Below are 26599 nucleotides of genomic sequence, written 5' to 3' on the forward strand. Positions count from 1 at the left end.
ATACTTACAACGTAAGTTGTCTGTTAAGAGAAAGCAACATTAATGATTTAATGACATTCTGTTATAAACGTACTGATTAGCTAGCCAGGCTGTGTTCCCCGGAGGGACAGCGACAAGTCTTCGGATTTACAACGCTAAAACCAGTGGTCCAGTGGACATAGCACACAGCCCGATATGGTTTTGCAATAAGAAAACACACAAACATACAGGCAGGCTGAGTATCGGAAGTCCAAGGTTCGCGCCACTCTATCGTTAAAATTTCAGCTATTGGTGTATCTATCCTGTTATTACTGTTTACAAAGGTTGTTTCTCTCTATCCCGGACGTCAAGTCTGAGTTTAAAATACCGGATATAATACAGAAAGTAAACAGTTAGATCGTGTGTATGTCATGTTGTCTTCCGTGACATCTCTACATAACCCTATTCTCAAAATGTCATGAGAAAACTCTCCACTCACGTTACGGTGTCACTCAGGGCGGTACCGATGTTTGATGGCTACCACCGTACGCCCTGATGTCAGTTAGTTTTACAACATTTGAAACAGAATAGACAAAAGTAAAGACAATAAAACATTCCTCATATCTCGTTGAAGTTTGAAAATGTTATTAATATAACAGAACAAAAATAGACTTCTTCAGATGGGGTTTGTTTCTTTTAAAGCAAAGCCACAATGGGCTATCAGCTGCGTTCATCTCGGGGATCGAGCTCCGGAGTTTAGCGTTACAAGTCTTCAGGAGAGAAAACTCAAAGTTTCTGTTATTATTAAATTAGTTGGTACGGCCTAGTGGTTAGGGCGCCTGACTCCCAATCTGAGGACTAAGGGTTCAAATTCATTCATTGAACATGTTCGCATTTTAGGCCGTAAAAGCATTACAAAGTAACGGTCAGTTCAACTTTCCGTTGTTAAAAGAATAGCCCAAGAAGTGAGATTGGTCGTGTTTACTGGCTGCTTTTCCTCTAGTCTTACACTGTTATATTAGGAACGGCTAGCGCAAAAAAGCCCTCGTGTAACTCTACGTGAAATTCAAACCAAAGTATTCGACGCAAGTTAGCTTTAATATGTTTTCTCAATACAATATCTAATTTCAGCTCTGTTTTAAAGAAAATAAATAAACACTTACGTAATGAAAGCATCTGTGTCGCGGTAGCAGTCAACAGTAACGTTTTCAGTTCCAGAAACCCTCGGTTCACAAAACTCTGTGTCGTAGTACCAGTAAAGTTGATTTAAGCCACATGCAAACGACGTCAGGACCAGGAAGAAGATGAAGAGAAACTTTGCGATGTCGATGATCATACAGCCGAGCGAGATCTGTAGGGGCCCCAAGTGAGGATTGGTCTGGAATAAGTAGATGACTCGTGCGAAACTGAAGACGTTAGCCACGGCAAACACACCTTCAGCAATAAGTGTAGGGTCATTCTTGGGCCAGCGGGCGCGCTCCAAGACCCTAGGCCCATAACGGTCACTCTGGATCTGAAAGAATGCCACAGCTTTCAGAGAGAAAGTGGTCAAATAGAGGGACAACATGATGAAGTCTAACCAATTCCACCATTGTCGGACATAGGCCTTGATGCCTTCTTCCCACAGTTGCTTACACTCTGACCACACCATCCCTAAGATAGAATAACAAGTGGTTACTTACTTGTCTCTCTATACCATGTATTTATAATAGTTGCTTAATAAAACTATTGAGTTCTCTACTTTAACTAAATGTCTGATAAAGTTAATGTGTTATGTCTTGACTAAATGTTTCATAAAGTCACTGGTTATGTTTTAGTCCCTACTTTGACTAAATGTAATAAAGAAAAGAAAAAACGCATGTTTGCGCCTTTTATTACGAAATCAGGCCTGGCATGGCCTAGCGCGTTAAGGCGTGCGCTTCGTAATCTGAGGGTCGCGGGTTCGCGCCCGAGTCGCGCCAAACATGCTCGCCCTCCCAGCCGTGGGGGCGTTATAATGTGACGGTCAATCTCACTTTTCGTTGGTAAAAGAGTAGCCCAAGAGTTGGCAGTGGGTGGTGATGACTAGCTGCCTTCCCTCTAGTCTTACACTGCTAAATTAGGGACGGCTAGCACAGATAGCCCTCGAGTAGCTTTGTGCGAAATTCCAAAACAAACAAACAAACAAATTACGAAATCATAATATTTATAATAAGTACGATTACAATTTACGCTTAGAAAATTTCAAACCCGATCAATTTTAGCTTGAGAAAAAAATTTCAAAGACCACTTCTTTCTCCTTAGCTGCGCACTTAAATAAAGACATGTTGAAAAAATCAACGTTAAATAATTTTATTACTAAAGGATGCTTAGCCCTAACTGTATAACGGATTTCCTAAGCCCAATAATATGAAAGATTCCTAGGCCTTATGACAATAAACGTTTTAAAGCGTTCTCTAATTGCGAATAATTAGTATTAAAGAAAAACACGGATGTTAACATTGAATATTCCAAATTTTCATTTAGTTCTACCTGTTATTTTAATCAATATTTGATTTGTATAATTCATCACAGTGTGTCGATTCTCCCTTGATCTAAGTAATATTTGTTATGATATTATTTGTCTATATAAATATTAGTTAAGAATGTTTATTAATGGTTACCTGCAACCCAGAAGAAAACCAACCACTCTACCAAAGAGGGCGGAGGTCCCCGAATGTTCTGCCTTGATCGTTCGGACCCCTCTAGCCTTGTAGATGCAAGTACCAGCAAAAGAAGGAAAAACCCAAAGGAGGCACTATACGAGAAAACTTTTTTTATTAGACACAACGTCATAATAATAATGTCTCGAGACTAATCACATATTGACCAATCATTACATATTTGAAACTAATGCTTTAAAATAATTAGAGTATTATTTAATCAGTTAAACAACCGAACTCAAAACAGTAAACGCTTTTATTTATCAATTTAAAGGTAATTTTACGACAGGCGCGAATTAGTAGACTCGTCTAATGGGGCGAATCCACTTAAATATAAAAATACCTGTGGTAAATGAACTTCATGAATGGCGACCGGAGGACTTGGCCTAATTTGGACCTGGGTAGGGTTAGATAATAGAGTGTAATGACTGGCATACAGGCTATAAGTCCAGAACACATAACTATCTTCATAATTCCATTCCAACGTCGCCAGACAGGTATACCTTCATACCATATGGACGTCAACAGTTGCTGACAATTAGGGTGAGCTACAAACTGTCGATGAAGGAAAACAAGAGTCATCTACGAGATACAATCACGGCTAAACGAATACTTCGTCACTTACTTACACGTTTAATTTTGAACTAACTATGTATAGATAATTTTAAGCCTGTTTTAAGTGTAAGAGTTCATTTAGAAAGTAAAAACTACAACTACAGTCTGACTAAGGAAGTATGCAATTTAATGTATTCCCTCGCAACAAAATACTAGCCAATTATTTACTAACAGCAAACGTGCCTGTTTTTGTGTTAATTTGTCAATGCCATTTTATAAACTGCCTGTTTTTACTAGATGTACACTAATATACTTATTAGACCTTGTTTGATTCATATTTCAATGCCAACTTTACCCACCACCGGTCTATAATAGACGTACACTATTGTACTAATTTGCCCTTCTTTTGTTTATATTTAAATACCACATTACGTGCCCTCTACCAGGTACGCTAATATACTACTTTGTTTGTGTTTGTTCATATTTCTAGGTCATCTGCCGGTACTAGACCTGTGCTAACGTACCTGTTTTTGTTCATATTTCAGTGCCAGCTTCAGACGAGCAAGAGTTAAATTTTCTCTATCATCATCATCATCTTCGTCGTCTGAGTTAGACTGTTTGTTCAGAACGGCGATAACTTCCTCTGTGCTCCTACAGAGGTCCAGGAGATCGCACGAATAGCGTTTACATTGATTACTCAATTCCAGGTAGATATCTTTAAACTCGTTCTCTCGCATAGCTAGATGTCCAAGCTCCCATGACAGCTAGACATATAAGAAAAAAATCATGACAATAATTGGTGAGCTCTTGTTTGTGGTTAAATAAATCAATTGTCCACGAACTGCCCCCCAGTGGCACAGCGGTATGCTTACGGATTCACACTGCTAAAAACCACGGTTCGGTACCCGTGGTGAGCAGAGCACAGATAAGCCATTGCGTAGCTTTGTCCTTAATTCTAATTCTAAACAAAAAGTCCATGAGCTCCTGTCAAGTTCTGTACGACCACGAAATTTAATGTTACGATGTATGTGCCTAGGTGATCTTGAAAAATTTTTGTTCTTTGTCATATATTTTCAGAGTTACAAACCTAGTCAGATCCAGAATTGATCATTTTTAAGGTAAAGAAATGTAACAGGATAGTGTAAAGAATCAAAATGGAAAGAAGGTTTATAAATCAAACACAGATTCATATGATAAAAAACAAACAAACTTGATTTTTAGTTACTGTAATAATATATTACGTGCGATGTTTTGAAAGATGAGAACCGAGAAGTAAGTGTCTTCATATCCTATTGTTGTAACGTTATTTTGTTAACGAGTTCTTCTATAATGAAAATAATTGAATGTCTAGCCATGATAACAACAACGAACTAGTTTTGTTTCTTCCTTAATATTACTTTACGTGGTTTATTACTTTGTAACTTTTTGTAGGCCTTTGTTTATAGCCATGCTATCTACAACACAAGAGGGTAAAAAACAAGTACGAGTCATTTGATGTGGGAGTGGGGTGTGTAAAAAGTAACTCAATACACCGATAGCTAAATTAAATCCAAATCGTCAATGTACTAACTTATTCGGTTTCTCGGCCAGAAGACACTTGAAGTCACCTAGCTAATTGACTTGCTCGTCCATATTTGTTCTCTAATTATGATTCTAGATATTTTGCAAATCCTTTAAGTTTTCGTGACATTAATTTAGAATATTATAGGCTTACTCTCAGGGACTTACATGATCTTAATTTCATGTGTGCTCTACACAATATCTAAATTATAACATTAAAATACAGTTTATAACATAATCATTCGCCATATTTTATCATTCACGGTAAGTACCCTAGCATATATTTGCTTAATTAAGCAAGCCAAATTCGCTGAAAGACAGATTTTCATTTGAATGGTAACGGCCGTTGCTAAGTCAACTATATTTCCAGGTTTTAGAAATCAATACTTGTCTGGTAGAGCTCAAGAGCATTGACAAGTAAGTTGGACCTTTGTCAGGCGCCAACAGAACGACCATGAAGAGTCATGAAAACCTAACTGTGACCTCAAGAAAATTACAGAGAATACGATAATGTTTTAGTAAGTAAAAGGATTGTTACATATCCGAAACGGAATATTTTTCATAAATTAGAAAGGGGTAATTAAGTCCTGAAATATTTAAATTTAGTGGATTCGAGACTACACCTGTTTGAAATTGCGCATATTACTATTAGTAAAACTAAAAGTATTACACATAAATACAGGCCCGGCATGGACGGTTAGAACGCTCTATTCGTAATCTGATATTTGTAAGTTCGAATCCTCGTCGCACCAAACATGCTCGCTCTTTCAGCCGTGGGAGCGTTATATCGTGACGGTCCATCCCACTATTCGTTGGTAAAGTTGGCAGTGGGTGATGATGAACAGTTGCCTTTCCTTTAGTCTTACACTGCTAAATTAGGGACGGCTAGCGCAGATAGCACTCGTGTAACTTTGCGCGAAATTCAAAAACAAACAAACACAGCCACAGACGGCGTTCTGTCTGGTTGATATTAGTCGGCAGCACATATTTGAACTTTAGTTTTAAACAAAACATTTGAGTTTTGGTAAAAAATAATAATAAAATGGTCGCTTTAGACAAAACACCTCATACAATTTATAAAAATACTCAATACTTAGCGTATAATAGGATTGTGTTTTAACTTGCTTGACGCTAAACCAATGCCTACAGCTTCGGCCTACGTTTTGAACTAAAGCGACTGTAAACAGCATTAACTACACTTTCAATTATTTCTGTTGAGAACGAAATTTTGTTCTCAAGAGATGTTATACCTTGGACAAGATAGATTATAGAAAATTCTAACGTAATTTACACTTTCAGATACGAACTACAAAAACAAATGTTGGAGGCAAAATAAATTGTTTTAATATTCTTACTGAAAGGTAAAGTTAAATAATGATTTTATTTCTAATCAGTGACAATCATCATATATCTTTAAGCCTAAAATGAATTTGAAGGAAACCAATAAAAATTCGTTGAATACTTTACTTATCACTTCACAAATGTAAAGTATTCTGTAAAAAAGAAATAATAATATAATATATTAAGCAGTTTTAAGAATTATTTTGAACGAGAGACTTTTACGGTACACAATAAATTTTCTTAAGATGTATATTTTTTCGTGAGCCGGATTCATTTAGAAATAAAATTAACTTCGACCAAAAATAAACTTTTACAATCGTAACTTGATATACAGTCATTCGTACAAAACTATTTATTATTAAAATTCCCCCAGAAATAGAAAGAAGTAGTCATTTAATATTTGTGTTTTAAAAAGTTTTCCTCTAGTTCAAACAATGAGCGTGTTAAGGCGTGCGACTCGTAATCTGAGGGTCGCGGGTTCGCATCCGTGTCGCGCCAAACATGCTCGCCCTCCCAGCCGTGGGGGCGTTATAATGTGACGGTCAATCCCACTATTCGTTGGTAAAGTTGGCAGTGGATGATGATGAACAGTTGCCTTTCCTTTAGTCTTACACTGCTAAATTAGGGACGGCTAGCACAGATAGCCCTCGAGTAGCTTTGTGCGAAATTCCAAAACAAACAAACAAACAATCAAACAATGAAATGAAGCAATTAGTTAAAGTCGGAGGTAACTTTTAAGATATCTTCAGACGAACAAAATGCCTTTATCGTGTACCAACGGACTTTCCGTGTAATCTTGTAAGTATTTTCTATCAATTTAGGTTGAAAACTGTCCTTTGGGTTGTGTTTAAGCCCACCCCCCCAAGAGTTGGAGGTAATCGGAGGTAATTTTTAAAATGTATCCAAATGAAATAGGCCCTGCATGGCCAGGTGGTTAGGCCACTCGCCTCGTAATCCCAGGGACGCGGGTTCGAATCCCCGTCACACCAAACATGCTCGCCCTTTCAGCCGTGGGAGAGTTATATTGTGATAGTTAATCCCAGAAGTATCTCAAGAGTTGGAGGTAAGTGGTGATGACTACCTACCTTCCCTCTTGTCGTACATTGCTAAATTAGGGATGGCTGGTGCAGATAGCCCTCGTGTAGCTTTGCGCAAAATTCAAAACAAACAAACAAACATTAGTTTGTCGCCACAAAGAGCAGCCACTAACTTAACCACAACTAAATGTGAATATTGTAAAAAATATAGAATTAAAATAAATACAGCGAAGACACAACTAGTAATATTTTCAAAATCAACGAAACATCAAAAAGTTCAACCTCAGATCTACATGAACTATAGCTCCTCCACACTGCTACATCTGCAAATTTTTTAGGGTTAACATATGATTCGAAACTTACAAGGATAAAACATGTAAATAACATAAAAACTAAAATTTGGCGAAGAATAAACTATGCTAAGAGTCTAACTGGTAAAAACTACGGAACAACACCAGAAAACATCATTAAAATATACAAGACATACATTAGACCTGTATTAGACTATGCAGTTCCTGCATGGATCAATGTAAGTGAAAAACAATTACAAACTAAACTCCAAACATTACAGAATACAATAATTACATCAGCATACAGAGTACCTAAAACAACTTCAAAGTTCATACATAATTACTCAAATACACAAACAATACCAGATAGACTTCTACATAGTACAATAAAATATTTTGATAAAAATTGGCGAAAAAATGAGTTGTTATGCGAACTAGACAGATATTACATATATGATGAAGAGAGACCTAAACACTTCTCCCCGTTAAATTTGTACATCAAATCATTAAGATAAAATCATTTAAAATTATAATAATAATAGTAATAATAAAATAGAGCTAAAATAAAGCAGGCCACCTACGTTCTAGACTTATTTTTAAAAAAAGAACAATATAAATGGACATTGTCCTGAAAAGGACCAGACTAAAGTTATGATATTACTCCAGCCATTCAGTATTTACTCGAAATATATTAATCTGGCCACTCCAACAAAGTCATGAAAGGAGAAAGAGATCAAGTGTACCTGACCCTCCTGGGTATATAAATATATATACCCAAACACCTAGAGATAGATAGATTTGTCGTAACAGCTTCTTATTACAAAGACAATTCCACAGACTGCGCATCCGAGGTTTTGTGGTTCATTCTTTGGAATCGTATGTGTTTTTTCTTTTAGCAAAGCCACATTGAGCTATCTGCTGTGTCGACCGAGGGGAATCGTACACCTGATTTTGGCATTGTAAATCCGTAGACTTACCGTTCTACCAGCGGGGGACTTTGGAGTCGTAAGTGTGTGTTAAAAGTGACGGTCAATTTCTAATATTTGGTCTGATAGGAGTAAATGAAGAGTTGGTGGTGGGCGGTGTTTACTAGTTGTCTTCCCTCTATAATCTATCACTTCGAATTAGAGCGGCTAGTGAAGACAGTCCTGACGGAGTTTCTGCCCGAAATTAAACAAATAATTTCCAATCATTTCCTACCACATTTTCGTATGTCAGTTGCATCGCAGACCAAAACATTGGAAAAATAACTCCTAAAAATAATATACTTGCTGTTAACAGCTTTACTTGCTTGGTGAATAAATTGCTTGAAATTACAAAATTTTATTTTTCTGTAACGCGGATGAAAAGTCGTAACTCTTATTTTATTGATAAGGAGAGAGGGTATTAACACTTTTATTGATGAGAGGGTATTAACACTTTTATTGATGAGAGGGTATTAACACTTTTATTGATGAGAAGGTATTAACACTTTTATTGATAAGGAAAGAACAATAAAAGTGTTAATACCTATACCAGCCGTTCTGAGATACATTTTTATTTCAAATTGGGTTTCTCGTCATTACGAAAATTGGACTTAAAAATCCGATACAACAGTTGTGGTTAGAAGTTTCATGACAAATCTTATAACCACAAAAACAAAGTACTTGGTGGTTAAATGGTAGTTTTGTGATTTCTTTAATTTTGTTTTCTTTATTCAAGCAGAAGCGCCCCTACTCGGACGGTTTGTTTGTGTTTTGAATCTCGCGCAAAGCTACACGAGGGCTATCTGCGCTAGCTGTCTTTAATTTAGCATTGGAAGATTAGCAGAAAAGCAGCTAGTCATTACCATTTACTGCCAACTATTGGGCTACACTTTACTGACGAATAGTGGGATTTACGATCACATTATAACGTCTCGTGGCTGAAAGGGCAAACATGTTTGATGTGATGGAGATTCGAACCCGCGACCCTCAGATTGCGAGCCGACTGCCCTCACCACATGGCCATGTTGGGTTACGCGGAAGAAAATCTATAACAGAGTCGCACTAACAACCAAAAGGTATTTCATAGTTAGGCATTTTTACCCTTAATAAAAATATTTATCGTGAAGTACAATTATCACATTTACTGAATAGCTGACAGACAATTCTGGAGCCACGTATTCATTTGTTCAAACATATGGAGTTTCTAACCCAGAATTAAAGTTTTATGGTTTTATTTCGTGTCACTACCTAGATATTTGGGTGTTAAATCGTTAATTGGTTACGTTGTTTTGTAATTTCAACCTAATGAGACACATATGTATTAAATTTAAAAGTCTGAGACGCCACGATTCAGACATTTTAAACTGCTAACCAGTGGGTGGGTGGGTGGTGGAAATTCAAAAGCACTCATTGTTTACCAAACTACTTTTAACAGAATATCAGGATTAAATATCACTTTGGCGATGCTCCTACAGCTGAAAGTGCGAAATATATTCAGTGGTATATCGCAGGTTTAAAACTAGACTTCTCATACGCAGCGTGACACATTAACTACTAAGATACACCTATTCAACAAAACATTGCAATTTACAGCTTCAAATAAAATACGCGCGTTAGGAAATTGTAGTGTTATCATATTTTTTAAGTATCAACTTCATTACCTCTATTAATTTTAGTTTAGAGGTTTATAATGAAATGCTCCCTTGGTAAAACTACTATTTCATGACATCATCATTACGACTATTTCATTTCTATTTTTTTAGCGCAAGTCTGCCTATTGAGCTATTTGCGTTTTGTCAATTCCGAGGAATAGTACACTGAATTTCAGCGTTGTAAGTCTGTAAACGTACCGCTGATCCACCTGAGAAAAGCCATGGATCTTAAAGTTATCGTTTTAAATGTTTTAGATCTGTTGAAACAGAACTTAGAGTTGGCGATAACTCTACCCTAAACATGAAGAGTATAGAAGGGCAAGGTAGCCAATACGTATAAGTGATGGAGCATAGACTAGTGTTACCATGCTCAAACTGTGAATTCGAAAATACGTTTTCCTCGGTTTGTTGTCCTATTAATTCGCTCCGCACCGTGGTGCCGTGGGTGCGTTATAAGAGTGAGAGTTAAATCTTACAATCCAATTAGATACGAGAAGATGGGGATAAGATCCGTTGTGACTAGCTCCTCTCACTCCAGCCTATCAGGGGATAAGATCCGTTGTGACTAGCTCCTCTCACTCCAGCCTATCAGACGATAAGATCTGTTGTGACTAGCTCCTTTCCCTCCAGCCTATCAGTTTGAAATTGGCATTAAGTATGACAGAAAGCCCTTTGTGTAGCTTTGCACTCAAATTCCGAAACAAGAAAATTTCCGCTAAAACGTAATATATATTCAAGTAACAAAATGAACAGCATCGTTTTCGAAACCGAGAAATTTCTGTAAAGTTTAACTCGGCCGTTAATGTTTAGTTTTATTTTCAGCAAGATCTTTTATGAAAGAGTAAGTGGATGAAAAATTCACAACACGAACTGGTACAAGAACAACTTCGAATTGTATGAAAAGTAAATTTATGCAATAATATTCGTTTAGAGTATTTGGAATTCTTCCAGGGCGGCTACTCTTGTTATTAGTGTTATTATGTGTCAAGTTCTTCCAGGGCGGCTACTCTTGTTATTAGTGTTATTATGTGTCAAGTTCTTCCAGGGTGGCTACTCTTGTTATTAGTGTTATTATGTGTCAAGTTCTTCCAGGGCGGCTACTCTTGTTATTAGTGTTATTATGTGTCAAGTTCTTCCAGGGCGGCTACTCTTGTTATTAGTGTTATTATGTGTCAAGTTCTTCCAGGGCGGCTACTCTTGTTATTAGTGTTATTATGTGTCAAGTTCTTCCAGGGTGGCTACTCTTGTTATTATGTGTCAAGTTCTTCCAGGGTGGCTAGTCTTGTTATTAGTGTTATTATGTGTCAAGTTCTTCCAGGACGGCTACTCTTGTTATTAGTGTTATTATGTGTCAAGTTCTTCCAGGGCGGCTACTCTTGTTATTAGTGTTATTATGTGTCAAGTTCTTCCAGGGTGGCTACTCTTGTTATTAGTGTTATTATGTGTCAAGTTCTTCCAGGGTGGCTACTCTTGTTATTAGTGTTATTATGTGTCAAGTTCTTCCAGGGTGGCTACTCTTGTTATTAGTGTTATTATGTGTCAAGTTCTTCCAGGGCGGCTACTCTTGTTATTAGTGTTATGTGTCAGACTGATAGTTTAATTTATTCAACTCGAATGGAGATAAATATTTTTTGCGACATTTCGATTTATACATTTGCATCAGGTAGTAAAACGTTTAAATAAACAGAGCTATATGTGTATTATTAAGATTTGTTTGTTTTAGTGCAAAGCCACAGTGGGCTGTGTGTTGGGACTACTATGTGGGAAATCAAACCTTTCACCTTCGGGGGAATGATTTACCAAGAAGACATTGTCAATGATACAATGTACTAAAATATATAATTAGTGATTTGATTTTTTTGTTTCAGATCGATTTTTATCTGTGACCGTAACTCGAACGAAAAAAGGGAACATTTACAGGGGGCATGGTGGTTAGGGCGCTCGACTCTCAGTTTGTGGGTCGCGAGTTCGAATCCCCGTCACACCCACCATGCTCGCACTTTCGGCGGTGGGGGCGTTTTATTGTTACAGTCACTCCCATTATTTGTTGGTAAGAGTTGACAGTGGATGGTGTTAACTAGCTGTCTTTCCTCTAGTCTATCACCGCTAAGTTAAAGACGGCTAGCGCAGATAGCCTTGTGTAACTTTGAACAGTAAGCGTGTAGTAATATTTTACAACGTAATTATTTGGTAATTATTTTTCGTCGCATTAGGAAAGTGAACGGTAAGTGTGTGAAGTAATATTTTATTCCTAAATATATGTAGCTATGGTTTATTTTTCTGGTTTCACTAGTTGAGTGGAAGACAAGATTTATAGTTGTCCTGTTTATTGACCTTATTAGACGAATATACACCTGAATGGGTATAAATGTGTTGTCTTTTTTCTGTATTACTATTGTAGCTCATACAAGTAACGTAACGGATTTCAACATGTAAGAGTTCTGAAACTTTCTGCACACATGTTTAGAATATTTGGGTCAATTACAAAAACGGGAGTCATCACAGGATGTTAGTACAGAACACAATAGTGATATTTGATAAAAATGCTCTCTCTAAGAAATATATACAAGAGAATATTAATATGGAATATGATAATAAACACTGGTAAAAATGCCTTCTCTAGGAACAATATACTAGAACTTTGAAATCCTTTAAATCAAGGTGGGTTTATCTTTGTGCTGGTGAGTTAACATTGAGAAATGTCAACAACGTATCTATGACTGTGTTGACGAATTAATAAACAGTAAATAAAAAAGTCGGTTTACACTTTTATTCACAAGAACATGCCTTGTGAACCTGCGTTTTAAGTCTTGCATGTTTCTCATCCTTTCCTGGGTTCTGTATAGCTCAATCTTGTTCCTCATCCTTTCCCCGAGTTCTGTATAGCTCAGCCTTGTTCCTCATGCTTTCCCCGAGTTCTGTAAAGCTAAGTCTTGTTCCTCATCCTTTCCTGGATTCTGTATAGTTCAGTCTTGTTTCTCATTCTTTCGTGGGTTCTGTAAAGCTCAGTCTTGCTTCTCATCCGTTCCTGGATTCTATTCAGCTCAGTCTTGTTCCTCATCCTTTCACTGAGTTCTGTATAGCTCAGTCTTGTTCCTCATCTTCTCCCCGAGTTCTGTATAGCTCAATCTTGTTCCTCATCCTTTTCCCCGAGTTCTGTATAGCTCAGTCTTGTTCCTCATCTTCTCCCCGAGTTCTGTATAGCTCAATCTTGTTCCTCATCCTTTTCCCCGAGTTCTGTATAGCTCAGTCTTGTTCCTCATCTTCTCCCCGAGTTCTGTATAGCTCAGTCTTGTTCCTCATCTTCTCCCCGAGTTCTGTATAGCTCAATCTTGTTCCTCATCCTTTCCCCGAGTTCTATATAGCTCAGTCTTGTTCCTCATTCTTTCCCCGAGTTTTGTATAGCCCAGTCTTTTTCCTCATCCTTTCCCCGAGTTCTGTAAAGCTAAGTCTTGTTTCTCATCCTTTCCTGGGTTCTGTAAAGCTCAGTCTTGTTCCTCATCCTTTCACTGAGTTCTGTATAGCTCAGTCTTGTTCCTCATCTTCTCCCCGAGTTCTGTATAGCTCAATCTTGTTCCTCATCCCATTTTCCCCTGTAAAGCTAAGTCTTGTTCCTCATCCTTTCCTGGGTTCTGTAAAGCTACGTCTTGTTTCTCATCCTTTCTTGGGTGCTGTATAGTTCAGAGTTCTATATAGCTCAATCTTGTTCCTCATCCTTTTCCCTGAGTTCTGTATAGCTCAGTCTTGTTCCTCATCTTCTCCCCGAGTTCTGTATAGCTCAATCTTGTTCCTCATCCTTTCCCCGAGTTCTATATAGCTCAGTCTTGTTCCTCATCCTTTCCCCGAGTTCTGTAAAGCTAAGTCTTGTTCCTCATCCTTTCCCCGAGTTCTGTAAAGCTAAGTCTTGTTCCTCATCCTTTCCTGGGTTCTGTAAAGCTACGTCTTGTTTCTCATCCTTTCTTGGGTGCTGTATAGTTCAGTCTTGTTCCTAATCCTTTCTTAGGATCTGTATAGTTCAGTCTTGTTTCTCATCCTTTCTTGGGTGCTGTATAGTTCAGTCTTATTTCTCATCCTTTCTTGGGATCTGTATAGTTCAGTCTTATTTCTCATCCTTTCTTGGGATCTGTGTAGTTCAGTCTTGTTTCTCATCCTTTCCTGGGTTCTGTATATCTCAGTCTTGCATCTCATCCTTTCCTGGGTTCACTATAGCTCAGTCTTGTTTCTCATCTTTTCCTGGATTCTATTTAGCTAAGTCTTGTTCCTCATCCTTTCCTGGGTTCACTATAGCTCAGTCTTGTTTCTCATCCTTTCCTGGTTTCTGTATATCTCAGTCTTGCTTCTCATCCTTTCCTGGGTTTACTATAGCTCAGTCTTGTTTCTCATCTTTTCCTGGATTCTATTTAGCTAAGTCTTGTTCCTCATCCTTTCTTGGGTTCTGTACAGCTGAGTCTTGTTTCTCATCCTTTCTTGGGTCCTGTACAGCTTAGTTTTGTTTCTCATCCTTTCTTGGGTTCTGTATAACTAAGTCTTCTTTCTCATCCTTTCTTGGGTTCTGTACAGCTTAATTTTGTTTCTCATCCTTTCCTGGGTTCTGTATTTTTTGGTAGAAGGCTTGATTTATCGTCTTTTGTCCTATTGTCTATTATCAAAGGTGTAGTTCATTGCCATTTACGGTGCTACTAATTACTGCAGACAATTTTTATGACCCAACCTCAACTTGTATACTAAATATATGTGACAAAATTGGATAATTTACGGTTCTTGATCGTACTTGGATATTATTGTTATCAGACGACTTGTATTTAGTTTGTCTTAACTGTTCCAACACCGAGTGATGAACTATATGTATCGCTGTGTTATCCCAAACTCACTGTTTTGTTAAGATTTTACAAGAACCCATCATTTAATAAACCATATAAATGTTGTCTGCGTTAAGTAAACTTTTTCGTCTCATATATCCCATGTCTTAAAGAACATTGTCTTCGTCGAGTCAAAATCTGGTATTTGATAAATACAACCTGAATGAGATTGACAGGTTTCTGTCGTTTATTAGTCAATCTCTCGTTTGTAAATGCATTAATAAGTAAATATATTGTACTCACAAGCAGTTCAAGAGCTGAACTATGGTAATATTCTTAACTATCTTCCAAAAAAACTATCAATTCTTATTACTATTAGGCCCTTGAAGTTGTCAAAAGCCGAACAGAAACAACTGACAAATATTCTAAATTAGTTTCTTTAAGATGTCTCATAGAATTGTTTTCAATTCTTAATAAATTGCTTAAGATCTCCTAATTCCAGCGTTATATACCATATAAGAGTTTCAGATAAAGAAATAGTGTCTACGTTTTAAAATAAAAACATTAAAACTTCAGAAACAATGTGATTTTCTTTTTACTTCTCTGACAAGATATGCCACTTTCTGAAGTTGATTTGTGTATTTACCTTAAAAGCAGTGAGAATAGGGTCATCGCTGGTCAAGGAGATCCAGGCTGGACTGGCCAAGGCCCGGTAGGTGTGGATCTTCCTAAGTGAGTATCGCAGACTGTCCGTATGCATGCCCTCTTGACACTTTTGGCAGGAACAGGATAGCAAGTGTGGCTTGTCAATCATCGCGCCACGAGAGAGAAGAAGTTGTAAGATTTCGAACTGGTTACAGTGTGCAGCTAGAATAACGGGAGAGATATCGGGGCTGTAGTCTGGGCTTTCATCGCCTTGTTGTCTACTCTTTGCCCAGTCGCTGGCCAGCATGCCCGGCGTGATGCTAGGGTGGTTAATCAACATCTCCACAATCTTGTACACTCCCTCTTGGATGGCATACAGCAGAGCATCTCCAATCTGCACGTGCTCTTGTTGAAGTAAAAGCTCTACAATCTCCACATTTTCGTTGTCCACAGCGATTTGGATAGCGCTACGGCCCAGGATGTTTGTGCAGTTCACATTTACAGGGTGAGGTAGCTGAAGACAACGAATTATGGTGTGTTTGTCACCTCGCTCGGCTGCCTCCAGGAACGTCCTCTCTTTGGGGTCCACATTTTGGTTGTCTTTCAGAGGCTCCAAGGGAATAGGAATCCGGTTCCGGTTGATGCCGAGTTTGTTGCATCTTAAGGACTTGTCCAACATGATGTAGTGTCACGGGGCAAACCTTCTCGAGGACTTAGCAAGACATATCTGTTTCATGTCCGAACATGTCGGGTTTCGTGGTGCAGCTCTCTTCACTGGAAGATATAAAAATAATGTCAACATTACCTATAAACCTACAACAACGTATAACAGTGAAATGAACAATGTTTATAAACATCTGACCATGAATAATATTTACGAACATGTACAGCAATGTACATGTAAATCTGTACAGCAATAAAATGAACAATACCTGTAAACATCCAAATACCTAAAAACATCCAACCACGTACAACAATGAGGTGAACAGCATTTATAAACACCAAACCACGTACAGCAATGAGGTGAACAGCATTTATAAACATCAAACCACGTACAACAATGAGGTGAACAGCATTTATAAACATCAAACCACGTACAACAATGAGGTGAACAGCATTTATAAACATCAAACCACGTACAACAATGAGGTGAACAGCATTTATAAACATCAAACAACGTACAACAATGAGGTGAACAATTTTTATAAAAATCCAACCACGTGCAACAACGAGGTGAACAATATTTATAAACATCCAAACACGTACAACAACGAGGTGAACAGTATTTATAAACGTCCAACCACGTACAAGAAGGAGGTGAACAATATTTATAAACATCCAATCACGTACAACAACGAGGTGAACAGTATTTATAAATATCCAACCACGTACAAGAAGAAGGTGAACAATATTTATAAACATCCAACCGTGTAAAACAATCGCCTCTGGACTCATACCTACCCCACCCAATCGAACATGTAAACAACAAAACAGAACTAGACAAACATGTTGATCAAATTACAGAAGCCATAAAGAAAGCCACAAGAAACACAATTCCTAAATCAAAAAGAAAACAATCACTTATTCAATGGACTCTAACACCAGAAATTCACGCACTAATAATCAAACGCAGACAATTATGACGAATACACTACATCACACGTGATCCACACATTAAAACAGAAATCAATAGAACAAATACAAAAATTAAACAAGAAATTAAAAAAGTCAGAGAAAACAATTGGCATAACTTCTGCAAGAACTTAGAAAAAACCAAGAAAAATCCAAAAGAATTCTGGAAAAAATTCAAGAGTATTGCGTCAGACAAAAACACAAATCACATGTTACAACACATCACACACAACAATAAAATCGCAAGGACGGACGAAGAGAAAGCTGACTTATTAGCTGACTATTACAAATCCGCTTTTAGCGATTTAAACTCAGTAGATTTTGACACACAACACCAACACCATGTCAACAACTACATAAATGCAAACCAAGCTTCATTCTCACCAGAATTTCCCGGAGAGACACTAGAAGCATACTCAAATTCAATCAATAGAAAAATAACCATAACCGAACTAAAGATTAATATCAAAAACTTGAAGAACACTTCCCCCGGACATGACCAAATACCAAATATTATTCTCAAAAAAAGTTCCACTCTCTTACTACAACACCTCACAAACATCATGAACATTTCATTAGCGACAGAAAAGAAACAAACTAACAGAACAAATCCAAATAATTTCCGCCCCATCAGTCTGTTAAGCTGCCTTGGCAAACTGATGGAGAGAATTATCTCCAACCGTCTCCTCCATTTTTGCGAATCAAACAACATCCTTCCAGAATCTCAAAATGCCTCCAGAAAAATAGACAAACAACAGATCACCTCACACGACTCACCGAATCAATATACAAAGCTTACAACAACAATCAAGTAACCATCGGGGTATTCCTAGATGTCAAAAAAGCATTCGACAGCGTTTGGCACAATGCCATCATATACAAACTAAACCACTTACAAATAAATCCTACGATAGTCAAATGGATTTCAATTTTTTTAACCAATAGAACAGCACAAGTAAAAGTCAATAAAACCATATCCAAATTATTTAATATAACGGCAGGAGTGCCCCAAGGATCAGTCCTCTCTCCACTTCTTTACATAATTTTCGTCAGTGACATACCTTTTCCAAATCTAACATACACACACAATTCACAATACGCAGATGACATCGCAATCTGGAGCACCTCCAGAAACCCAGTAATGGCCATGTCTCGCGTACAAGAATCACTAAACAACGTCTCAACATGGAGCAACAAGTGGAGGGTCGTGTTAAATCCGACAAAAACACAAGCAATCACCTTCTATAGAAAACTAAAGAAGCAAAGAAAAATCTAGAAAAATAAATCTATCACTTGGAAACACAACCATTAACATGAGCAAAAACATCACATTCCTTGGCGTCACTTTCGACACAAAACTAACATGGAAAAACACATAAACAATATACACTCATCAATAAGAAAAGGATTTCATATCTAAAGACTATAACTGGTAAACAATCAAAATGCGCACCGAACACCATTATACAAATATACAAGGCTTACATCCGTCCACTAATAGAGTACGGATGTCAAGTAACATACAACATGTCAAACAACACACTCCAAAAAATCCAAGTGCAACAAAACAAAATATTAAAATCCGCATTCAGTTTACCATCTTTTACACCAACAAATTATCTACACCAAATTAGTAATTTACCAACTATAAGAGATAGAATAACAGAACTTTCTATGAAATATTATCGAAAAGCAGAAAACAGAAACAAACTAACGGCATCACTACACAAATTATCAAGTGCACCAACAAAATACATATCACCATACAACATATTTCAAGAATCACAATCCACTCAACAAAGAGTCTAAATACATAAAAACTATGTTATTAACATGAATTCCTTTTTTTTTTTCAGGTACAGGGCACACGACAGGCAAAACTTTCGGCGCCTGTCGTGTGAAAGTGGGTTTTCTCGGGGTACTCCCGTTTCCCCCCACATCAAAATCTTCAGGCATTGGATTTCTAGATCCCAGCCCAGGCAACCTTTTTGCCAGACCCAGAATCGGGCCGTTTGATTTGATCTGAACTTGAATGAATTACATTCATGTTCACATCTACCCAACTTTTTCTTTTCGAGACAGGTCCCGACCTTTCCTTCTTTCCACTGCTACCTTTGCCTCCACCCAAAAGACCATTTAGTGAGACATTCCCCACCCAAAAAGTCAAGAATAATAACGATAATTAATTTATTAAAATAATAATAAAAAAAAAACAACCACCACTTAATCCTAATAACAATCCACGAAAGGGGACGAAGAGGAACTACAAAGTTCCTGAACACCCCAGTTGGAGAGAGAACTCTTCGGATTTCTCTCTCTCTAAACTGAACCCCTGCCACGTTAGTTTAGTTTAGTAAACAATCGCAAATAAGAACAAACTCGAAAATGTTTCATCCCTAGCGTAAATATGTTGATTGGTTACTAACTAGCCTCAGTGACACAATCGGATGACTGCGGACTTATATCACTAGAAACCAGATTTCGATATCCGTGGTGGGCAGAGCACAGGTAGCCCTTTGTGTAGCTTTGTGCTTGATGAAAACAAAACCCTAGTTACTAAATAATGAATCTATTACTTTAAGCATGTTTTATTTTTGACACACTGATTAATAACAACATCAAACGTTAACCTTTTTTTCCTACTGTGGCTCCCCAGTGGGTCAGCGGTTAGTCTCACAGCTTACGTCACTAAAATTTGGGTTTCGATACCCGCTGTTGGTGGACCACAAATAGTCCATTGTGTATCTTTAATAACAAACAAGTAAAGACTCAATTTTCTACTTTGATGCCTTAAAGGAACCCTCTGACAAAAAACAAATGAAATTCTTTAAAATTTTTAAAGTAGATCAGTTCCAATTTAAATTTTAACTGATTGCCAAATTTAGGTCATCGATAATCTTTCTATAATTAAAATTATTTCTTCTTAGCAGTTCTGCTCAAGATAGGTATAGAAAATATCCAGTCCAGTCCTTGACATCAGAACTGTAAAGCATGAGGAATTCAATGTCTATAATAAACACAAATAGTATAAGTTATTTCAAAATACGAAACACTAAATTAGAATTCCCGAAAGATAGAGTCATTCACTTTCTTTAGGGTAAAAAGGTCGCAATCACCTGTCTTTACGGCCTTCATATGATTTAGTTTGGTTTGGTTTGTTTTGAATTTTGCGCAAAGCTACTCGAGGGCTATCTGCGCTAGCCGTCTCTTATTTAGCAGTATAAGACTAGAGGGAAGGCAGCTAGTCATCTCCACCCACCGCTAACTCTTGGACTACTCTTACCAACGAATAGTGGGATTGGCCGTAACATTATAACGCTTCCTCGGCTGAAAAAGCGAGCATGTTTGGTGTGAAAGGGATTCGAATCCGCGACCCTCAGATTACGAGTCGAATGTCTTAACCACCTGGCCATGCCGGGCCCATATGATTTATATGATATATTAATTATTGTCTCACATTTATTTTATATAAAAAACTTATCAAATTTTTAAAAAATTAACAAGAAATCAGATTAGTTAAAACGTTGTCGGGTTGGTTGTTGTTGGATTTTGCGCAAAGCTACTCAGGGCGTATATTAACGTGTATAATAGGGACTCAAAGAAATAAGAGACAAAAGAAAAATAAATATATATATATGTATATATGTATATATAAGAAAGGAATCTGAAGTAAGCTTATAAATTGCCTGGTTAATACGTATTTGCTTTCAAAACAATGGTAGCATGTTTTTTGTTTAGTAAACGGTACTTTAAATTACACGTAGAAGTAAAATCCTTTGTTTTTTGTTGAGGTTTTCACTCTAGGCCTAGTCCACTCACTAGGACTACGGTGGTATAATGGCATGGCAACAGACTCACAACGCTAGAAACCAGGTTTCGATACTCATGGTTGGCAGAGCAGAGCACAGACAACCCATTGTGTAACTTGTGCTTAATTACAAACAAATAAACTCACGACTAAAGAAATCTTAAACTTTATTGATAACTGTCAATCATAGAGAATGTGCGTAACTCGCTAGGCTAGCTCACTGTAAACTTTGTTAATCAATTTTCTTTATAAATATGTGTTTTTCTTATAACAAAGCCACATCTGGCTATCTGCTGTGTCCACAGAGGGAATCGAACCCCTGAGTTTTGCAGACTTACCACTGTCCCAGCAGTGGTTTTCTTTACAAGTCCCAGACATCTGTAAAACCTCTAAACCGTTAGGCCTAGGTGTTTTGCTGGCTATTTTTGGTTGAGGCCTAGTCAGGGTCATGACGTCATTCACGTAAACATACAAATATATTCACAGCGAACAACAATAAACAAAGCCGGACGTTTAAGGGCTTAATTAAGTTAAAATGATTTTATCAAAAAAATATGCCAAACAATTATGAAAAATCTCGTGAACAAATCGGTGAAAGCTTTGTTGTGAAACAAGAAATGAATAATGAAAAAAAGAAAAACCATAAATAATCATGCTTAGAAATGGGACTTATGATATTGTTGTACTAAACCTGTTTTATTTTTTATGTATTGATGAGTTTTTCGTCATTCTTAAGGAAACTCTGAAACTGTCGTATTGACTTTCAGATTAAAACTCCAACCAAACTGTAACAGGTAGCAGTATTGAGGAAATAATCATACGAAATTTAAGCTTTGTTGTTTGTAATTAAGCACAAAGCTAAACAATGGGCTATCTGTGCTCTGCCCATCGTGGGTATCGAAATCCGGTTTTTAGCAATGTGAGTCCTCGGACTCCGCCACTGGGGAGCAAATTTTAAGCTCGTAAATTAGTACAGAAAAAGCCGAGCGGTCCTAACTTTGAACCAGGTATGTAGGCAATCGGTCAGAATCCCTGCCTTCTGAAATCGAAGAAGCGTGAGAAACTGTCACTTTTATAACACCCTCACAGCAGGAAGTGAGACGTGTCTTTGTAAGCACCACTTTTCGAATTATGGTGCGGTACGTCACACTCTGCACTAATTATAGAACACAATATGCTAAATCGAAAATAAAATGTGGTTGTTTTACCTGTTCGAAAAGTCTCCTGGTGGTAAGTTTACGAGCACATAACACTAAAACCCAGAGTTACAGTCCTCGTGTTGAACACAGGAAATAACTCGATATGCTTTTGCTGTGAAAGATATTAAATTGTTCAAAAATTACACAAAAAGACAGTAGTATTTGTTTGTTTTTGAATTTCGCACAAAGCTACTCGAGGGCTATCTGTGCTAGCCGTCCCTAATTTAGCAGTGTAAGACTAGAGGGAAGGCAGCTAGTCATCACCACCCACCGCCAACTCTTGGGCTACTCTTTTACCAACGAATAGTGGGATTGACCATCACATTATACACCCCCACGGCTGGGAGGGCAAGCATGTTTAGCGCGACGCGTGCGCAAACACGCGACCCTCGGATTACGAGTCGCACGCCTTACGCGCTCAGCCATGCCAGGTCGTAAGACAGTAGTAAGTTTACAGATCTACAACGCTAAAACTCGGATTTCAAACATTACAGAAAACCTCTACAAAAGATAGGTCTTCTCGAAACGAATGTATCTGTGTTGTATATCAGTGCTGATTAAACTTGTTCAAACATTTCTAAACAACAACAACAAAAAGAAAAACATATCTGACTTTGAAAATTACTAAGAGTATAACATATGATTTATCTGGCAATTTGATTAAAAATTGCAGAGATTACACCATAGGATTTATTTAACGTCATTACTGTTTTCAGGATTAACAAAGAGTCTAAGAAACAAAGACATTTTTCAAAAAAATTAAGAAATGACGTAATTAAAATTTCCTCGCTATGAGATGCAAACTGAAGGCCAGATAATTAAATTTCAGCATTCCAGCGCCGCTAAGTTGGAAGTAGTGGACTTGGAACGACTGTAAAAAAAGCCCCCTAGTGGCGAAGTCTGAAGGATCATAATGCTAAAACTATTCGCGATCAGTAGAATTTTACACTAACAAATGAAAAAATAGTGTTTTTATCACATTAATATTTCTATAATTACTTACATGCACATGGACTTGAAAGGGGAGACACTAACAGCGCGGTGTATATTCTAAATTGAAGTAATTAAATTAATATATTCTGGAATCATTCACTAGGCACCAAGGTGGGGGAGAGGTCAAATGGACGTAATCTTCCTAGATCTACAAAGATCTAAATACTTATACTGCCCCGAAAAGGGTTTTGATGCCATGATGGACACTGCACTGATAGCCCATCGTGTTACTTTGAGCTAAACAACAAATAAAGAAAGTGTAAAACAAATATTTTAATTTTTATTGTATTTTTGACGCTATATTTCTAATGACGAACCAAGCTTTATCTTTTCAGTTGAAAGCTTTTAAAATCCTTATTGATGACTAACCAAATAAGTTTGCAGGCTAGTTTAGAAAATATCAGCATATTTCATCGTTTATGACGTTTCTATTTGTATAACACGTCACGGAAAAGTTTCACCTATAAAGTGCGTTATGGCCTGCGTGTTGGCGAAGAAGGCAACTGCCTAAGGCGGAAAAAAATCAATAAATGTTTTTTTATAATAATTTTATTTTCAATAGAAGCGATTACCCGGCACTGACTTTACATCTTTTACCGTGTCCTACGGAACATGGAACTGCGTCCTTTGAGAAGACAATGGCAGATAATCAATGCTTTATAAAACAAGCTTTTACTAAATTCACACACACACACAAAAACACCTTCAATAAATTTCCACACTTTTGCAATAATAAATATTAATTTCTTCAAACCTAAATAGTTTGAAGTTAAGACACAGACGTGCCTACTAAAGTAAAACAATATACCGTATTTGCCCAAAAATAATACGCACTTTTACCTTCTAACACATCCTGATAGATTGTCTGCGCATAAAATTCGCGCACGTTCAATTAATTTTGTTCAGATATTTGACTAGTGGCTATCACGGAAGATCTTTAAAGAAATGTATGGGGCAGATGATGACATGATGTGGGAATCAGAAGGGGATGAAGCAAATGCGATACAAAAACTACGACATTCTGTTCTTGTGTACGTAACAGTGCTGCCGGGAACCCCCTCCAACCTTTCTCAGTAGCTCAGGGGTATGTCTAAATCCTCACACCGCTAACAACCGGGTATCAATATTTGTGGTGGGCACAACACAGATAGCTTACTGTTTAGTTTTGCGCTTAACAACAAAGTGCCGCGGAGTTGTTGTTTTTTAAATATTGCTTTAGGCGGTAAAATGGTTAAAGTGTTAACTCACATTAAACAGACAATAAAGGTAAAAAAAGACAAAAACAACACAAGTACCCCCATTGGGGTTTATTTATTGTTAAGCTCAAAGCTATACTATGGGCTCTTTCTACTATGCCCAATACGAGTATCGAAACTCGGTTTTTAGCGTTATAAGGCTTCAGACTTAATTCTGAGTAACTTGTGTGGGCACAAGAGCGAAATTCAAGGAGGTAAAGGCAATAGGAGATCTGAAGAGGGGGTTTAGAATTACATAACCGATATTTTGGATAAATAATCAGCTTATAGCTGATATTATCAAAACTGGAACTCAAATATCAGTTGGAACAAACTGTCTTTTTTTTTTTCATAGAGGCACTGTAGCTCAGTATACCAGTTAGCATATATACTCTTCAAAAAAAGAAACGCAAAAGGGATATTTTTGTTATTTTAAAGAGTAATATATGTAATAACGTTACTAGCTCAGAGTATATGATGTTACACGTGTTAAGGCACTGATTGTCAGACCAAAATGACAATTACAGTTTTTCATTTTGAAAACGGAGGAAAACATCGGATTTTTCGCCAAAACGGATGCGTGTCCAATAAATTTGTTTGAAAGATCTGCATGTTCTGCAAGTGCAATATGTGCAAAATCCTATAAAAGTGACGGGTTCTCGGTTTCCATAGCTCAGTGTTAAGCCACCGACACGCAATACAGTTACGCCAAGACTGACTGAAGCACAACGCAACAACGCCATTGGTCGCTTGGAAGCAGGCGAATCTCGATCAGATGTTGCCAGAGCTGTGAATGTCTACAAAAGCACCATCACAAGGCTATGGAATCGTCACCAACAATATGGATCAACTTGTGACCGTCCACGATCTGGCAGACCTCGTGTGACCACGCCCGCACAAGATCGCTACATCCGGTTACGTCACCTTCGGGATAGGACCACCACTGCGACGTCTACTGCCTCAACCATATCAGGGCTGCGTAGGATTTCCGATCAGACCGTACGCAACCGTCTACGAGATTCTTAGGCCCCATGTGCAACCCATCATGGTGAACGTCAACGACGTTTTTCAACATGACAACGCCCGTCCTCACACAGCCTGACTCACCACTGTCTTCTTGAGACACCACAACATCAACGTTCTTCCCTGGCCCTCCAGATTACTAGATTTAAACCCCATCGAACATCTTTGGGACGAGTTGGACCGACGTCTGCGACGGCGACAACCTCAACCGCAGACTCTACCTCAGCTTGCAGCAACTTTGCAGGCTGAGTGGACAGCCATTCCACAGGATGTGATTCGTCATCTCATCGCTTCCATGGGCAGGAGATGCCAAGCAGTTATTGATGCTCACGGGGGGCATACTCGTTATTGACGTTGAGTGACGTTAAACTTCACCTAGTGAGCGTGGACTTCGCCTTTGCAGACTTTGGATGTTCAGCAGTGAATGTGGAAAGTTTCACACATATCATACAGAACTACCTGGAATAAACTTGTTAACAATTTGTTTCATATTTTGCCTTTTGCGTTTCTTTTTTTGAAGAGTGTATTTAGAGATAAGCAAACATATAATACCTCAATGTATTCGTTTTTTAATAATTTCTGTGTGTGTCACATCCGTAAGAAGCTAAAACTTGTGTTAAAACTTGCTGGGCCCGGTATGGCCAAGTGTGTTAAGGCGTGCGACTCGTAATCTGAGGGTCGCGGGTTCGCATCCCCGTCGCGCTAAACATGCTCACCCTTTCACCCGTGGGGCGTTATAAAGTGACGGTCAATCCCACTATTTGTTGGTAAAAGAGTGGCCCAAGAGTTGGCGGTGGGTGGTGATGACTAGCTGCCTTCCCTCTAGTCTTACACTGCTAAATTTGGGACGGCTAACACACATAGCCCTCGAGTAGTTTTGTGCGAAATTAAAAAAACAACAACAAACAACTTAAAACTTGCTACTTTTAATTAAATATATTATGTTGTGTGTATGCAGTAACAAGTGGTCAAGATCAAATCTCATAACATTAAATTTTCAAACATATTTTGGGAACACACCTTCATATCCCTTCAGAAACGGTAATGTGCCAATGGCCCGACAAAATTACTTCCTACGGCAGTGTGTATGTCCGTTTGTGTAGAGTTTTCTCGCAATGCCTTTGTGAACAGAGTTGTCCCAGTTTTGAACTGATGGACTATAGCAGTGTTTCCCAACCTTTTCAGCCAAAAACCACAATAAATATAGTTTGAAACATTAAGGCACA

The 26599-nt window shown here is 37.8% G+C and overlaps 1 protein-coding gene across 3 annotated transcripts in view; it reads right to left on the reverse strand.

The window, feature by feature from the left end:
* Positions 1-26599, reverse strand: part of LOC143230231 (transient-receptor-potential-like protein) — a 72754-nt gene that overhangs the window by 25278 nt on the left and 20877 nt on the right. For 2 of the 3 annotated variants that reach the window (XM_076463404.1, XM_076463406.1), the window contains 5 exons: positions 15485-16257; positions 3719-3958; positions 2983-3194; positions 2601-2734; positions 1122-1611 (listed from right to left, as the gene is read on the reverse strand). In XM_076463404.1, coding sequence (XP_076319519.1) covers positions 1122-1611; positions 2601-2734; positions 2983-3194; positions 3719-3958; positions 15485-16162 — 1754 coding nt within the window. In that variant the 5' untranslated portion in view covers positions 16163-16257. Of the gene's footprint in view, positions 1-1121; positions 1612-2600; positions 2735-2982; positions 3195-3718; positions 3959-15484; positions 16258-22131; positions 22235-26599 lie in introns of all 3 variants that reach the window. The other variant, XM_076463405.1, reaches the window with a different exon arrangement.

The sequence above is a fragment of the Tachypleus tridentatus genome, chromosome 10, assembly GCF_004210375.1.
Source record: "Tachypleus tridentatus isolate NWPU-2018 chromosome 10, ASM421037v1, whole genome shotgun sequence".
NCBI lineage: Eukaryota > Metazoa > Arthropoda > Merostomata > Xiphosura > Limulidae > Tachypleus > Tachypleus tridentatus.